Consider the following 17976-nt stretch of genomic DNA (forward strand, 5'->3'; position numbering starts at 1 on the left):
GCCGGCATTGGATCAGTGTGTTGATCGGTGCATATGGGTGCATCAGTACTGCATCACAAACAATCATGTGAACATAAAATGACTCCTTATACTCTTCCAGTGTGTACGTGTGTCGTCCACAAGCGCTGTCATGAGCTCATCATCACAAAGTGTGCCGGCATGAAGAAGCAGGAGGACACGCCAGACGAGGTGCACACACACACACACACACACACACACAGACACGGACACGCACATTCATACACACGAACGCACACGCACACACGTACTCACATGCATGTATGTAAGACAATGAATACAACTGACCAGTGTTTCTCTGGTCTGAACCATACAGACAACTGAACTGACTATGAACAGACACTCACCATTCAGGCCTTTCATGAATAATCACACTTGAGTGAATGAATGCATTATTCCTCAGATAATTTATCAGAAACGTCTTTGTAACACTGTGTGTGTGTGTGTGTGTGTGTGTGTGTGTGTGTGTGTGTGTGTGTGTGTGTGTGTGTGTGTGTGTGTGTGTGTGTGTGTGTGTGTGTGTGTGTGTGTGTGTGTGTGTGTGTGTGTGTGTGTGTGTGTGTGTGTGTGTGTGTGTCCCTCTGTAGGTGGGTTCACAGCGGTTCAGTGTTAACATGCCCCACAAGTTCAGCATCCACAACTACAAGGTCCCCACATTCTGTGACCACTGCGGCTCGCTGCTCTGGGGCCTCATGAGGCAGGGCCTGCAGTGCAAAGGTGAGTTCATGCACAGCTGGGAATTCACAAACCCAGGGAGGCATGCTAACATAGCTGCCGTGTCCCCATATTCAAAGGTAAACTGCTGTAAACAAAAAAGGGAAATGTTCAGCGTTTGCCAAGGAGGACGCTTTTTTGGTTCGGCTTGTTTCTTTCTCAGCAAACGTTGCACGTTTTAGCTTAATGAAAGGATCCATCATATATATGAACAATTCAATTATAACTCCGGTTTATGTCAACCTGGTGTTTTTCCTACAAATTTTGGCTTCATGGGTTGTGTTAACTACATCCACTCCGTTTCAGAGATTCAAGCTCCGCAGCCAGCCTTCCAAATATAATGATTTGTACATGAATCATTTTAATGACTTGTTTCTGGGTGTGACTGAAAGTAAACACAGTCCTCCTGCTGATCTATAGGGATCTTCATCCAGGGCAACTTGCCGGCTGACCTAATCCCCCTGCATATTCATTCGCACGCGCCGGTTTGTTTACGTGTGTGAGGCTGCCTCTCACTGCAGCTCCGCTGCGTCGTCTGAGAAAATTCTAAAAGGCTAAATGCAGTGGAGGATTATGCCGAGGATGAGTCATTTCACTGTGGCGGTCGACTGCATTCAGCTGAACCGGAGTCAACAGACAACAAGCTAAGTCAAGCAGACAGAAAGGCAAACAGGATCGTCCTGGAGGGAGGGGCGACGTACCTCAGTTAAAAAAGCTGGAGGTGTTCCCGCAGTCAGAAGGAGACGTCGGCCTCGGAGAGCGTGGAAACAAGGTTGATTCCAGGCTTCGAGAAATGCACGTGACCTCGGATAACAGCAATTCCATCATCTGTGATTCCAAATGTGACCCTCCAGCACACAGGTGTGATGGAGACTTAGGGAACCTTCAAAGAAAACGTCCCAAGTCTGAGTGCGAATACCTTGAGAGGCTTCGCCCGATCCTTATCATGTGTTTTTGCCCCCCCCCCAGTGTGTAAGATGAACGTGCACCGGCGGTGTGAGTCCAATGTAGCTCCGAACTGCGGCGTGGACGCCCGCGGAATCGCTAAGGTCCTGTCTGACCTGGGAGTCACGCCTGACAAGATCTCCAACACCGCGCAGCGCAGGAGGAAGGTAACAGACCATTCTCGCTGTGGTTCCGCAACCAGGAAACAATAGAGGAGTGTGTACCCGTCCAATCTGATTCTGCTTTTCTTCTTTTTATTACAAATCTTTTTTGTTGTTGTTTTTGTAACTGTTACTTTTTTCATCCCTCGTGCCTGGTGTAATGAAAACCTCCTGTCTAGACACTGATAGCTGCCTCTGCATTCTTTCTGTCCACAGTTTGTTTTGTTTTTTTACCAAGTAAAGTTAAGAAAGCCGGGTTCGCGTTTTCCTTTTGTTTCCAGTGTTTGTGCTAAACTAAGCTTACAGTTTCATTTTGACCGGACAGACATCCGAGTGGTAACAATCGGACTCTTTAGGATGCTCAAAGTGCTTCTAAACTCTTTTTGGGGGGAAGGTGTTTGAAACAATATTAATATGATGGTTTTATTCCGTGTGTTTTTTGTGGACAGTGAAGAAATAGAGTCGACCTGGGATTAAAGTCTGTTTTTATAAGGGGTCGGCCCAAAAGGAAAAGGTCATGTTGTCTCTTCCTCTCTCCAGTTGACTCCAGGGCAGGACCCTCCCCAGTCTCCTCCTGAGCTCTCTCAGACCGAGAACAGCTTCAGCCAGCCAGCTGTCCCCACCTCCCCCTCACAGCAGGGTAACGCCAAACACAACACACACACACACACACACACACACACACACACACACACACACACACCATCAAAAAAACACAGATTTGACACAAACACACAGACATTTCAAAGCCTTCAGACGCATTCTCCGCTGCATGTGGTTTTAATGTGTTCATTTAACCGGCAAGAGGCAGTAATGTGATTCTGGTGATAATATTGTTGCTCCTTTCACAATCTTAAGTGTGTTATTGTCCTGTCAGATGTAAGACTAAACATTAATTACCTACAGTAGGAATTATCCCCCGCCTCCCACCACCATTTGTCACTTAGTCATCGTGCTCTCGCGCTTCGCAAGCGGAGGAATGAAAGTTGACTTGGAAGAATTCCCATTTTAGTTTTTTCATCAAAGCCAAAGTACGATGACGACGACGACACCGGTCACGGCTGCTGTTTAATCCCACTACCCAGGTTTTAACAGAGGATGTGATTATCACTTATTCAAAAGTAATCGTTGGCAAATCATGAGCGATATCTCTATTTCGGTATGTCTAGATAACCAGCGTCAGGGGGACAAAAAAGGGCAGTCAGCCTGTTTTTTTCCTACGATGTCTGATCTGCTTTTCCGTACGACGCCCACAGACTTGGCAGAGTTAGAACGCCTGCAGGACGCGCTGTCGCTCGACCAGCAGGGACCCCAACACTCCTCCTCCTCCTCCTCTTCCTCCTCCTCCACCACCTCCTCGTCCTCGTCCTCGTCCTCGGCAGGCAGGGAGAACGGACAGAGCCAGCGGAGGACCCTCAAGGACTTCAACTTCATCAAGGTCCTCGGCAAAGGCAGCTTCGGCAAGGTGCGGCGGCACAGAGGGGGCGTTCGAAGCAGGGGGGGGGGGGGGTTGCTCGTTTACTGCTCGTAATTGAATCTTTGGTTGTTGTTGTTGTTTCACCACCGTGTTCGACAGGGAACTGTCGGGGAATACCAGGGAACAGAATAGACCGATTCACATGCAAATTGTATTCATATTTAAATGTCTTTTATTATTATAAATTTCACTAGTACAGACATGAATACATCCTTGCTACTTTTTCAGTCAACAAAAAAAAAAAGCAGACAAGAAATTAGGACTATAGAACAACCATATTCAGATTATGACAAAATATGAATCATTAAATGTTTATTAAGAGGTAAAAACAGCAAGGTTGTTAAAAGTGTAACGAGAAATGACGCTAACTGCATTGATGGATTCCCAGATTAGAGTCTATGTTAACAAGTTTAACTTCTGTGATCCTCTTCCCCCCTCTCAGGTGATGTTGGCGGAGCTGAAGGGGACGGAGGAGGTTTACGCCGTCAAAGTGTTGAAGAAGGACGTGATCCTGCAGGACGATGACGTGGACTGCACCATGACCGAGAAGCGCATCCTGGCCCTCGCCCGTCGACACCCCTACCTCACCCAGCTCTACTGCTGCTTCCAGACACGGGTAGGACGGCCAGACGGCACAAACACACACACACACACACACACACACACACACACACACACACACACACACACACACACGGCTCTGACAGATGTTTTTCTCAGTCTCACGCCCGTTCATCTTTGTCTGTCTGCAGGACCGTTTGTTCTTTGTGATGGAATATGTGAACGGAGGAGACCTGATGTTCCAGATTCAGCGATCCAGGAAGTTCGATGAGCCTCGCTCCCGTTTCTACGCCGCTGAAGTCACCTCAGCGCTCATGTTCCTGCATCGCAACGGTGTCATCTACAGGTAATACACCCCCGACACCTCCTACCTTTTTACGCTTTTCAACCAGAAGCTCCGTTAACAGTTTCAGGCAAACTGACAAACACTTTGGGCTAGAATTTTTTTTAATAAATTCCTCAAAATATTCTTTTTTTAGAGTTGAATCCTTCAGGAAAAAGCCAGATGGTGGTGACTCTCATGTTTTTCTTTTTACAGTGCATGCTCACTTCTCCGACTGTTGTGGAAACCAGATGGTGCTAATTCTCTCCCCTTCTCTCTTGGACTCTTGTCTCTCTCTCTCTCTCTCTCTCTCTCAGGGATCTGAAGCTGGACAACATCCTGCTGGATGCTGAGGGACACTGTAAGCTGGCAGACTTCGGCATGTGCAAGGAGGGCATCATGAACGGAGTGACCACCACCACCTTCTGCGGCACGCCCGACTACATCGCGCCGGAGGTGAGCTGAACGTTGTCTTCCAGATCCTTGTTCTAGATATGTATATATTTTGGTCACAAAACGCTGCAATGGGTTTTACACTGAACTGTGGCGGAACGGCAGTTTCAGATTAGTGATTAATTATTAACGCAAGCAGAGGTAATAACCTTGTGCGGTCATTATCTTCTACAGAGCACGTCACGCACCTGTGTTCACAGGCTGCGTAGCACTAATCATCGCTGGTGAACAGATTTTGATCTGTAACACTGATCCTTCTGTGGCGAAATGCATTGATCATACTTTTCTCCAACGGTTGAAGTTAATGGCTACTTTTCATATTTTCCATTTTTAACATGAGAAAGGCGAAATATGAATCCACCAATTCTGAATTTCCGATTTCAGCTTGACGACACACAGTGACCTTGAATATCTAAATTGTTTTAGAGAATTTTCTCCGGAGATACATAGTTGGCAAAGTTTTTTTACTTTCTCCTCTTTTAAAAAAAATCCTATTTCCACATTAACACTCACACACACTGTGCAGACTGAACTATGGGCAGACTGAAGTATGTGCATAGTGCTGACGGACGTTTCTCTGTAATCCCTCTAAATCTGAGTTTGCGACGTGTCCATAGGAGCATACAGTATGAACGCATATGGACAATGGACAGTGAAGTAGGCGACATCTTGTGTCCTCCAGCTGAACTTTTTTTTAAAGGGGTTATAATTTTCATATTCATAGGAACAAGGAACAAGGAGAATTTGTGCTTTTAAGAATAGAGAAAACAACAACCCACACATCAGGCACAATTTATTATTCAAAGCAGAGTGTTTCTTTGTCCCGGAAAACATATCTGGAGGAGACATTCAAGTAAAGTATTTGATGTCTTCTGTCTCACTGACATACAACAGCCATCGTTTAGTGGCTGTTTTTTTTTTACACCATCTCAAGAATCCGTCCTGTTCAAATGCAACGGACAAGAGCGGTCGAAGCTGCTTCCCCTCGCGTTAAAACCGCGGCATGTTGTTGAATTCAGATCCTGCAGGAGCTGGAGTACGGAGCCTCCGTGGACTGGTGGGCCCTGGGGGTGCTGATGTATGAGATGATGGCCGGACAGCCGCCGTTCGAAGCTGACAACGAAGACGACCTGTTCGAGTCCATTCTCCATGACGACGTCCTGTACCCCGTGTGGCTCAGCAAAGAGGCCGTTTCCATCCTGCGAGCGGTACGTGTGCCGTCTCTCCGCCAGGGCCGCACCTCTTTAAACAATTTTACAGTGTTTGGTCATTAGTGATTAAAGAGCTGCTGATGAGTGAATCTCATCTTCTCGCTTGGAGGCATCCGTGGCGAACTGAAGAACAGTTTCATTTCAGTAGGGTTTGACTCAGTAGATCCGACCGTGTATTGTATGACTTGTTTGGGGGGCTTTGTTTCAGCGTCTTCACACTTTAGCGTCATTGCTAAACACACAAAAACAAAATCTTGCATTCAGTGATCGTTTATGTGGCGATTCGGCGGTCGGACGAAATTAAAACTGAATTTCTTGGAAAGTGGCAGTTTTTGGATGTTTTATTCGCAAATAGATCCCGTTTGTGTTCGTCACATGTAACCATTACATTTTCTTTGGGAAAAAAAAAAGGTATCTGAGGATCTTTTTTAAAAACTCCAGATGTTGTCAAACAACACTTTTCTATAACTTTGTGTGCGTGACACCACTTTTCTTCCCCCTTTCCCCGTGTCTGCTCACAATACATAGATACCAGAAAGAAAGAGATTAAATAGTAAAAACAAATTACCAATCAGGCACGTGTTCATTTAATAATCCGCTACTTGTACCCATCTCTTGTTCACATTGAATAAACTGTGCAAGGGGATATGTCATTTCCGGTCACCATCTTTGTTTGTATTAGGGAACAAAACTTGTGGACAGAATATTTTTTACACTCATGTAGTTGGGACTGTTGACACAACAGCTGTACGTACAGTTGACCTGTAAACAGCGTTTCACCTTCAAATCACCATGCTGCATTATTAAACGGGTGTTTTTGCGACCCTCCCAAGCTCCGCTCCGAAAAAAACGTTTGCCGCCGTGCAGAAAGGTTTCACTCCAGAGTTTACGGTGTTTTCATCAGTCTCCATTATACTCCTGTGATCATCGTCATCACACTGCAGCTCACGTCCCTTATCCCGAGCAAATTGGACTCGTTCACTTAACGCAGAGGTGTCACTCCGATACCGAGAGGAATAAAAAAGAGGTCAGAGGTTAGAATAATAACGGCATCGTATAAAACTGCGGCAGATCACAGAGTGCCCTCGCAGCGGTGCACAGACAGCGGAACAAATGCGACACAGCTTTCAGTCACACCAAATAACACCGTCCCTCCGCTGACCCGTTTCACCACTCTGCCACTACACCTCTTTGTTTGCACCATTCACAGAGCCATCTATGCCGCCGCTCTATTATTAGCACTGAAATGCTTTTTCTCTCTCTCTCTCCTTCTCTCTCTCTCTCTCTCTCTCCTTCTCTCTTCCTCTCTCTCTCTCAGCCCTTTCTGTCCTCATCATTTTATGCATGAAACCTCGGCGTGAATCGTCCTTTTTAAAGGGTCTCAGGCGGCAAAATCTCAGGTCAAGAGTGTGTAACGCTTCTGTGTGTCTTCTGTGCGCAGTTCATGACCAAGAATCCGACCAAGCGTCTGGGCTGCGTGGTGAGCCAGGGCTGCGAGGAGGCCATCAAGACCCATCCCTTCTTCAGAGAGATCGACTGGCTCCTGCTGGAGCAGAGAAAAGTCAAACCACCCTTTAAACCCCGAATTGTAAGAAAACACACACACACACACACACACACACACACACACACACACACACACACATACACATACACATACACACACACACACAGACACACACACACACACACACACACACACAGACACACACACAGACACACACACACACAAACACACACACACACACAAACACACACATACAAACACACACAGACACACAGACACAACACAGACATACACACACACACACACATACAAACACACAGACACACAGACAAATACACACACACACACACACACACACACACACACACAGACACATACACACACACACACACACACACACACACACACACAGACACATACACACACACACACACACACACACACACACACACACACAGACACAGACACACACAGATTTTCTCACTGATGTCGTACATCCCAACACAACTGTAAATGTGATGAGGATAATAACTGTGAAGATCCTCTTTGATTTAAAAAAAACAACAACTCATCATTTAGTCTCCATATGCATTAATGTTTCCTGTGTTTGTTTTTCGTTCTTTTTTTTTTAACTAAAAAAAAAAGGAACAGACTGTTCAGCGCTAATGTTTTTACGGGGATTTTTATTTTTCCCCACAAATACAAAATCTGTTCCGCAGTTCACAGTAAAACAAGGCTCATTTGTGGAAACGTCCGACTACACAATACAGTATGTGCTCTTGAAAAAAACCCTCATGATTTCAATCACATTTTCACGCAGTGTTTGATGGTTTAACGAGCCCCTATCTCCAGTAGGACACTGATTCACAAATTGTTTGGGCTTGTGAAATTAAGGAATGTCTGCCTGAGTACGAACCAACCATGTGTTTCCTGGTACTGTGTCGATAACTAAGATCAAAAGTTTGCACTGACAAACCGGTCTGTCTTTTTTACGTCTTCTTTAATCAGTTGATTCCTTATTCAAATCGTTTTTTTATTGTCATTATTATTATTATTTTTATTGTAGGCTGAATTTATCTCAACAAAGTGCCACTGAAGTTTTGCTTGTTTAGTTAAATATGAAAAAAAAGAAAAGGTTGAAAGAGAATTTCCTCAAACTAAGGCACTGTATGTGTCCTTCAACTCCTCGGTGTTATCATATCGGCCTAAGGTTAAATTGAAAAAAATAAACAAACTAATAAAAATATGATCACATAACTATTGGAAACGAAAATATACGTATTTAATCATCTCATGACCCCAACGAAAAAAATCCTTTGAGAGTGTTCATGTGTTTTATTTTCAAAAGCAGTCACATTCACAAGGCAGTAAGTCTCAACCGACACTAGGTGTCGCTCTAATATCACTTTCATAGCACAAGATTGTAGTGGTTTCTTCCTCTGAAGTTGTTCTCCTCTGTGTGTGTTTGTGTGCGCGTGTGTGTGTGTGTGTGTGCATGCGTGTTTGTGTGTGTGTGTGTGTGTGTGTGTGTGTGTGTGCCTCTGCAGAAAACCAAGCGAGATGTGAATAACTTTGACCAGGACTTCACTAAGGAGGACCCCGTGTTGACGCCCACAGAGGAGGCCATCATCCGACAGATTAACCAGGATGAGTTCAAGGACTTCTCCTACTGCGCCCCCGAGGAGACACACACCTAACACACACACACGCACACGCGCACACGCAATGCATAAATGCATACACACACACACCCAACAACATTAAACCTGGCACGCACACATGCAGACACTCACATAAATCCCTTTACAAGACACAAACACACACGCACGCACAAACGCGATCACTCCTTTACTTATTAGCTATTGGTTGTTGTTACTCCTGGAACATTCTTTACTTGCATCGTGTCGTCCTCGTCGCCTGGGTTTGTGATGAGACATGAATATGAATACACGCACCTCGCGCACATTCCCGTGTGCACACTTTTAGCGAAGAATCACACGCACTACAATCGTTTTTTGTTTTTTTTAGCAAGCTCTCCGCATACACTGCCGTCTCAATGCATATGCTCAGACAACCAGACACATGCACACACATACACACACACACACACACACACAGAAATATACACACAATTACACTGCGTCTCTCCCCAGCACCTGTACACATGTGGACTGTGGGTGCTGGGTGCGGAGGCCTGTATATAGCCTGTGTTGAGTGGCTGTATTGTGTTGGTATTGTCTGCTAGTACAGGAGAGTGGTGGCGCATGGACAAGCACCCTACCTGTGTTATTACTGTCCTTAATGTGGACCAGTTAGGGCCAAAATACCCTTTGTGCAATACCCTGACTATCTATATATATATATATATATATATATATTTTATGGTTTTGTTTGTTCATGTGTAATTTTTGTCTCTTTTTTTTTGTTGTTTTCCTCAAAATGTTTTTGTGTGTGTGTGTGTGTGTGTGTGTGTGTGTGCGTGTGTTGGTTGGATTGCCGTATGATTGGAGTTTTGCATCTCCCCTGTCCTCTGTCCTTTTTCTTGTGTGTACAAAGTGAATGTCGAGCTTCTACGAGTTACAGGCTATTGAACTAATTATATGTGGAGCAGAGTGTTACGGGTGGCCTGTGTAGCGGTGAAGAAACCGGGTTTTTCAGCTGTTTTCATCCATCTGCTATAGCGTCAGAGTCCACATCCCTCCTGCCGGCGAGAATGTGCTGGCCCGTGGGCGTATATATTATTTTTTTCCCCTGTGAATGTACATTTTTGTGTGTGAATGCATGATAATTTTTTTTTCCTGTCGGTGTTTGACTTTTTGTCCTCAGCATTTCTGTTTCTATAGTTACCATCAGTGTTTTCAGCCCCCCCCCCCAAAAAGCACCAATTCCCCTTTCCCATCCTCTAGCAGCTGTGTCACGCAGCCAAAACCACTTGCTTTTTCTGACTTTTGCTTTTTTCAAGAATGGCTTTTCTTTCTTATGCCTCTCTCTCTTTTATATTATTATTATTATTATTATTATTATTATTATTATTGTAAAGTGTATCTGGAGGAAACCTTTGTGTATAATACTATAACTCTACTATTATAGGTCTGTTACAGCCGGGTGAAAAGAAATGTGGAGAACCAGCAGCTGAATTACCTCTCATTTCAAACGCATACACAAAATACACAAATCAAACCACCAGATACAGACTCTCTCCTTTGCCTCCTCCCTCCTCTTCTCCTCACTCTCTTTCTGACACACACACACACACACACACACACACACACACACACACACACACACACACAGAGAAGGACTGTTGTCGCGTGCACTGTACAGTGATCTGAAGGGCGAGCTGGTTGCTCCGTGTGCAGTAGAGTCGGTGTGTAGTGAAGCTTCGTGCACCCAGGGGTAGGGCTGTTCCTGGTCACACTTCTATCTTACTCTGTGCCAAAATGTAGTGCAACAGCCGGGCTAGTCCTGTCTGGTCTGATTCCAATAAAACACTGAGCTGTCTACATCACTCGCAGACTCGTCTGTGTCGTCTTTTTTTTTTTTTTTTACTGCCTCTTTTTCTACTCGTTGTCTACTTTTATTTTTGCTTCCCTCGCCTGCTGCTGCTCAGAGGCAGATCTGTGGGATGCTTGAAAGCTTGTGCGAGAGAAGAAGAAGAAGAAGGGAGGAGAGAGGTAGGGAGGAAGGGGAGGGGGAGGATGACCTATCACTGTGCTCGGTTTTGGAGGCCCGTACAGTAGGTGATGCACATGCAGAGGGGAGAGGAGACACTTGCTGAGTCTGATTAAGTCATCTGTGCCGCGGGGGACCGCTTGTCTCGTGACATTTGGCGCCACTAATTGCCTTTCTGATTAATTACACTGCCTGTGATGGTGCAAACTGAAGTGGGGAGATTCCCTGCAGTGCTGCAAACTCCTGCTGCCACCATCTTTTTCTTTTCTTTTCTTTTTCTATTCTGAGCCACCGTTGGACGTGACACTGGATAGAGACGCCTGTTGGACACCATGACAGCCAACCGAGAGAAACGAAGGTAAAGCTGCGCGTTGCTTTGCTTAAAAAGCATCTGTGTGTTTTGGGAAATACATTTATGCACATGTTCAATTGACTTGTTCTGATGCCCGTTGGGTCTGTGACTTGAGTGGTGAGGCCGAAGATGGTGTCGTAGCCACGCTGGGCATTTATAGTGCAGTGCTGTCCTTCCCAAGTGGTTCATCATTAGTGGAGGAACGGCAAAATTAAAAGTAACAGCACCCCACTGGAAAATTACAAGTAAAAGCTCTACAGCAGTGAAAATAACAAGAAGCGGCGAATGACAATAACTCGAGGTGTGACATGCTTCCCTGCATGTTGAGAAATCCTCAAAAAGTCTCTGTGTCATCAAACTAGAAAAGGAAAACAGACAGTCTCTAAGTTTTTGAAGATTAATGAAGAAGAAGATTTTTTTTTTTTTAACAGGCAACATTGGTTGCATGCGAAACTGAAAAAAAAGTAAGAAAAGGCGCTGAAAGTTATTGTACTTAAAGTCATAAGTGCTCGAGCTGGACCTTTTGTAAATGAGAGAATTATTGTTATTATTATTATTATTATTATTCAGCAAATAAATCACTAATTTGAGGCACTAAACGTGCTCCAACCTGCCCAGAATTTGCACATGCATCAGAACCGGTGAAAATATTTCTAAATCTGATATTTAAGGTGTCTCGGGCATTGGCGTGTCTAAAGAACTCAATTAAGCCCCTTAGCGCATCCCCCCTTGCTTTATATTTGATGTAGATAAATGAAATTTGGTCAGCACATTACCTCCGACAAACAGGAAGTCAGCCATTTTGATTTCAGTGAGCAAATTTGGCGCGTTTCGGACACTTCCAGATGTCATACTTAAATTTTTATTTTATATCCATGCAAATGTCACCTGCTGCTCGTTCTCACTAATTATAAAAAAAAAAAAAATCTTGTGTCTGACCTTTGTCCCGAGCAGGGCGATCAGCCGTGAGGCGGCCAAAAGGAGACGACGAGTGGAGTCCGACATGTTTGAAGATTTATCTCGGCTCCTGCCACTCCAGCCCTCCGTCGGAGCCAACCTGGACAAGCCCTCTGTCATCCGCCTCACCCTCAGCTACATACGCATGCACACACTGCTCAAAGGTGACAGAAGTCATCACAGACACACACACACACATTAAAAGATACATACAGAAATTGCCAGAAACTGGATTTAGCCCTTCATGTTATATCAGTGTATGTTTTTGAATATCTGGTCAATTAACAATGCTTCTTTAATATGTTTATTCTGTTCAATCAATACCTAATCAATAAATTATAATGAAAAAAGATTTGGCAGGCGGCTTCAATATGGTTGAAATATGGCAGGTTCTCATCAGGTCCTCCACAGCTGTTTGTTAAAAGCGTCTTTAAAAGAATTTAACTTTAACTTTAACTTTACTAACTATATATTCTATATGTATATATTCTGAAGTATAATTGAAATTAACATTTTTGCAGAGCTGTATCGAGTGAATAAGATCAGTTTCTACTGTCTGCAGGTGGGTGTTAGACAGAGGAAGTCCTTGATAACATGATACCTGAACACACACACACACACACACACACACACACTCACACACCAAATCCCCTTTTCCATAAATACCGAACCCACGGAAAATGTCAAACAGAATAGAAAAAGGAACATTTTTCTATCAATTTGCAATCAAGCAAATTGCGTAATTTCTTTCGGTGTTTTAGTGAACGCTGCGTCAGAGGCATGGACCAGTCACACTGTGGGATATGGCCAAGTGTTGGGAGGTGGAGAGCAATGGCGAGCATGTGATGGAGGACACGATGACGGGGAGAAAGACGCGGAGACAGCCCAGGCCATGGAGGAGACAAATATGTACCTGAGTATCCTGGAGGGGTTTCTGATGGTCCTGTCCGCCGAGGGAGACATGATCTACCTGTCGGACAATATCAGCAAATACATGGGCTTGACACAGGCATGTGTCTCACACACACACACACACACACACACACACACACACACACACACACACACACACACACACGCACGCTCACACAGATTAACGAGTACTGTATATGTTTTCTGACAGACTGAGCTGATGGGACACAATATTTTTGACCTTACTCACCCCTGCGATCACGGAGAAATCAGAAATAATCTACGGCTGATGGGAGGTGTGTGTGTGTGTGTGTGTGTGTGTGTGTGTGTGTGTGTGAGAATGTTTGGTGTCAAGAGTGTTTTATTTTATTTTTTTAAAGAATCCATGACATTTTAACTTTTTTATTGCAGCTTGTGCCTGTTTTTTAGAGGGAGTTTGGTGCGGTGCTAAGAGGGACTTTGTCATGAGGATAAAAAGCACTCTGACACACAGAGAAAGAAGCGCCAACCTCAAATCAGCTACGTGGAAGGTTGGTGAGCGACAGAGCTATGCGGGACACGGACAAAAAACTCACTTCTTTTTTCCTCCATCTCTTCCTGAGACTTCTCTCTCTCTGATTGTACTTATTCGCAAAGTCTTACCTAAAAATGGTGTGCTTTCAGATTCTGCACTGTCAGGGCCGCGTGAAGCTGCGCTCCACCCCATCTTCAGCTTCCTGCCTGCTGCTGACGTGCCGACCTCTGCCCCTCTCACACACACTCCTCAGCACACACACCTTCACCAGCCAGCACAACATGGACATGAGGTTCACATACTGTGACCAGGGGTGAGTCACACAAGTGGGCACACACACACGCACACACACTCACACACACTCACACACACACACACACACACACACACACACACACACACACACACACACACACACACACACACACACACACACACGTGCACACGACAGCACACGTGCATACTCATGTGTTCTTGTGCACTCTGTGCATCATTAGTACTCCTTTATCACCAAAAATCATTTCAGACGCAAGAGAGCAGCCGCTGAATGCAAAAGTGGAAGTAGTTACCCTGCTCTAATGTAACCTCAAGTACTGGTGTAATAAAATGTTTTCATAAAAGTGAAAAGGAGGAGAGATGAGTTGTAAAAAAGGTTTGCAGCCGTGTAGTTGTTTTGCATATAGTGTGAAAAGCTGTGATTTCATATTGCAATATTGCACACTGTGAAACTGTTCTAAAAAAGAAGAATAAGGAAAATGATTAAACTATCAGCGCTCGTCACCTGTTATTCGGCATCTGTGCTGCGCTGATATATCTTCTGATGGTTTTGCAGTAATTGAGGCATCCAAACAACGGATGAGAAAAAAAAAAGAATAACAAGGCAAAATGCAAACTTCAGCAGGCTTTCTGCAGCTGACAGATGTTCAGACGCTTCTCGGAAAATATTACCTTTCAAAGAACCCTACGAGGCAGTAATTAGAATAAAATTCAAGACCAGGAAAAGCTCTCCTATAAGAGTACGTCTTAAGAAGGGACTTAAAAGATATTATTGAGTCAGCCAAACTGATTGCTTTGGGCAGCTCGGATCTCTGGGACACATAACAGGCTTCTGCCTATAAGGTCACAAGGAACGAGTCGGTGAGCAGGGCACTGAAAGGTCAGATGTAAAACATGAAGTGAAACATAAAGAGAAAACTGTTCGACCTACGACTGCATAATGTCAGTGAACCCCGTATGTGTTTGTGGCTGCTGGTGGATAAATGAAACAAAGTGACTTGGCGTTTCACTGTTCTTTGATCAGGCCATTGAAAGGAGTTCACACCGCTGACAGCATATTTGAATGTGGTTAAATACTAGTTTATAAGCTGAGATTTATTCAAATGAATTCGTATCGGCCACTGCTTCGTTTTGCTGTGTCCGCGCAGAGTGACTTTGCTGTTGGGCTACAGTCCCGAGGAGCTGCTGGGCCGCTCCATCTATGATCTCTGTCACACACTGGACACAAGCTGTCTGACCAAAAATCACCTGAACTGTGAGTAGTGATGCACACAAACATATATGCACATTTTATTTTTTTTTAATCACGCAAACACATTGTGCAACTGACATGACGTCTCTCCGTTGACCGGTCTCCCTCTCTCTCGTTCTCTCTCTCTCTCTGTCTCTCTCCGCAAGTGTGTTTGAAAAGTCAGTCAGCCAGCGGTCAGTACAGGATGCTGGTGAGAGGTGGAGGTTACGTCTGGGTGGAGAGTCACAGCGCCGTCATCCCCATTGTCCGACCCTCCAAGTCCAGACTCAGCTCCTACCAGCCACTCTGCATCCTCTGTGTTACCTATGTCCTCAGGTGTGTGTGTGTGTGTGTTGATTTCAGTGAAATTCTCTCGTCCACATCTGGATGCATTGCAACGAATGTTTGCTTCAGGCATTCATTGTCGGTGATCACCAGCCAAGACCGTCCGACACATTCCACATGCGGTTCAAGGCTGTTTGTCCTGTGTCTTACAGTGGCGTGGAGCAGCCGTCACTGCAGTTCTCTCTGGACCAGACTACCGACAGATATTTGAGCTGAAACTGGAGTGAGAAGAACAGTCATCCTGTGAAAAAAAGACAACAGAAATCTGCTCCACCTCCCTCTGTGAATCAGATGTTTTCATTAAACTTGCGTCCTTACTTTCTCATTCAAAACGACTTGCTGTCCTCAACTATCTGAGCTCTTGATTACCACCAGACACTTAAACCCAACTATGGGAACACATTGCTTATTTCAAGTCCCCCCCCCCCCTCCCTTTCTCATCCACTGTTTTGCATGATTGTTGCAGTAGCTCAACTTCTGTGTCCCTCAAAGAAAAGAAGACTGAAAGTTTGAGGTGCAGACTGCGAATAACAGACAGTTGACAGGGTGCGGCGAGAGATGAAATTTGTTGATGAAACCAGGCAGTTTGACTTTTTCATGACCGCTCTGGGCCTGACCTTACTTCCTTTGGGGTTTCCTTTTGGGGCCACCTGACACATGGGGTGACATCTGACTGTCAAGCACAGACATAATGTACATTTCACACACACACACACACACACACACACACACACACACACACACACACACACACACACACACACACACACACACACACACAGTTGAGTAAATATAGAGATATGCATTGTGCGGATGATGAGATGTGAGCAGACGTAAGTCAAAGCCACAGCTTCCTGATTAGAATCGTTAAAGAGGAAAGTTCTCGTGAGAACTTTTTCAACTTTTTACCTCTTGGCCTCTAAGTGCACGCACACGCACATGCGCGCGCGCGCACACACACACACACACACACACACACACACACACACACACACACACTCACACACACACACACACACACACACACACACACACACACACACACTCTGTGATTGTAAAAGTGAATCGAAAGCAATCCCAAAATAAAAATGCATTAAGATAATAATGATGAATGAAAAAAATGTGTAAATAACAACATGCACACACACACACACACACACACACACACACACACACACACACACACACACACACACACACAAACAAACGCACCAACTCCTGTTTCATAACAATTTATTTGTACTTGATCACTTTATGCAAGATTTTACACACAAAAGATATGATGAGATCATAAATGATCATGCATTGTTATTGATAAAACTACCCTATTGTGCCTAAATAGAATATAAGTAACACCATATCAACCAACTACAACAGTAAATCATTCCTAACACTTTTAATACACACTGATATCATCCTAATAATATGATCTTTAATAATTCATAGGATATACTTTTGAAACGGATGTACTGATATACTATACAATACAGGATCGGCACTTTTCTACTTCTGCTCAAGTAAAAGCTGAACTGACTCCTTAATGTTCTTAGTGCCTCTGATAAACGATCCAACTAAATCAACAGGAACACAATAGCTGATGTGGCGCATTTAAACACAAATTATTCAACACCATTGATGGCTCTGAATTCAATGAGAGTTCTACTGTCTCACACTGTCAAACACATAAATGTGCTTTTAATGAAAGAATTCTTATTGCCGGGAAACTCTTTGGAGTGAAGGCTCTGCGGATTTACATTCTCACTCACTCCCTCGCTCACGCTGACGCGGTCAGGACTAGAGCATGCAGGGAGATTTACTTGCACCATCTAGTGTCTAACTGTTGTCAGTGAAACAAATCATACAGTCTGTGTCCTCCTGCACATGGCGGCCATGTTCCCCGATTGGGATTTGCTTAGAAGCAAATAGCAAATAGACAACTTCATAGTGAGTTTTGGCTTGTGGCCTTAATCAGTGTCTTACACTCTTAGAACAGAGATTAGAACAGTTTCATATACTGTACGTCTCTATGACACTTGACGTGTGGGCTAAATGATTCTTCCAAAGCCTTTCTTGTTTAATTTCTTCGGGAACCATCAGACGCCAAATTGTTTTTTCTAATCGGATATGTCAGACAACATGATAGTGCATGGCTCGAAAACAAACACGGATGCAGAGTGTGATCTCCGAAAGCACATTAAACAGTCTAAAACAGCATCCAATGACCACTTGGTAAAATCAGCGTAAAGTAAAACTTAGATTAAACTGTGCTATTTGGAGAGATTTTTGCAATAACTCGGCCAGATCTGAGATATTAACCTAAAGATAACATTTAAAATCAGGATATTTTC

General features: G+C 44.3%; 2 protein-coding genes across 3 annotated transcripts in view; both read left to right on the forward strand.

Moving 5' to 3' along the window:
- The window catches only part of prkcea (protein kinase C, epsilon a), a 27455-nt gene extending 16578 nt beyond the window's left edge, over window positions 1-10877 (forward strand). The window contains exons 5-15 of the mRNA XM_035613025.2: window positions 101-189; window positions 606-735; window positions 1702-1844; window positions 2379-2478; window positions 3095-3303; window positions 3758-3931; window positions 4068-4222; window positions 4516-4654; window positions 5671-5859; window positions 7304-7450; window positions 8917-10877. Of these exons, the coding sequence (XP_035468918.2) occupies window positions 101-189; window positions 606-735; window positions 1702-1844; window positions 2379-2478; window positions 3095-3303; window positions 3758-3931; window positions 4068-4222; window positions 4516-4654; window positions 5671-5859; window positions 7304-7450; window positions 8917-9066 (1625 nt within the window). The 3' untranslated portion in view covers window positions 9067-10877. The remainder of the gene's footprint in view (window positions 1-100; window positions 190-605; window positions 736-1701; window positions 1845-2378; window positions 2479-3094; window positions 3304-3757; window positions 3932-4067; window positions 4223-4515; window positions 4655-5670; window positions 5860-7303; window positions 7451-8916) is intronic.
- Window positions 10878-11073: 196 nt separating this feature from the next.
- Window positions 11074-15960, forward strand: epas1a (endothelial PAS domain protein 1a). Of its 2 annotated transcripts, none has more exons than XM_047327686.1 (9): window positions 11074-11399; window positions 12348-12514; window positions 13112-13359; window positions 13474-13558; window positions 13674-13792; window positions 13926-14089; window positions 15201-15307; window positions 15451-15619; window positions 15781-15960. In XM_047327686.1, the coding sequence occupies exons 1-9, from the start codon at window positions 11374-11376 to the stop codon at window positions 15842-15844; spliced, it is 1149 nt and encodes a 382-aa protein (XP_047183642.1). In that variant the 5' UTR covers window positions 11074-11373; the 3' UTR covers window positions 15845-15960. The 2 variants fall into 2 exon arrangements, with proteins under 2 accessions (XP_047183642.1, XP_035468919.2); XM_035613026.2 differs by having other exon boundaries at window positions 13692-13792.
- Window positions 15961-17976: the final 2016 nt, after the last annotated feature.

The sequence above is a fragment of the Scophthalmus maximus genome, chromosome 16 (assembly GCF_022379125.1).
Source record: "Scophthalmus maximus strain ysfricsl-2021 chromosome 16, ASM2237912v1, whole genome shotgun sequence".
In the NCBI taxonomy this organism is placed as follows: domain Eukaryota; kingdom Metazoa; phylum Chordata; class Actinopteri; order Pleuronectiformes; family Scophthalmidae; genus Scophthalmus; species Scophthalmus maximus.

Bases quoted from the DNA above. Each gene is read 5' to 3' on its own strand.
- epas1a (XM_047327686.1), top strand. From the start codon at position 11,374: ATGACAGCCAACCGAGAGAAACGAAG. The intron at 11,400-12,347 runs GTAAAGCTGCGC...TGTCCCGAGCAG, and splicing joins GCCAACCGAGAGAAACGAAG to GGCGATCAGCCGTGAGGCGG. The intron at 13,559-13,673 runs GTGTGTGTGTGT...TTTTTATTGCAG, and splicing joins TAATCTACGGCTGATGGGAG to CTTGTGCCTGTTTTTTAGAG.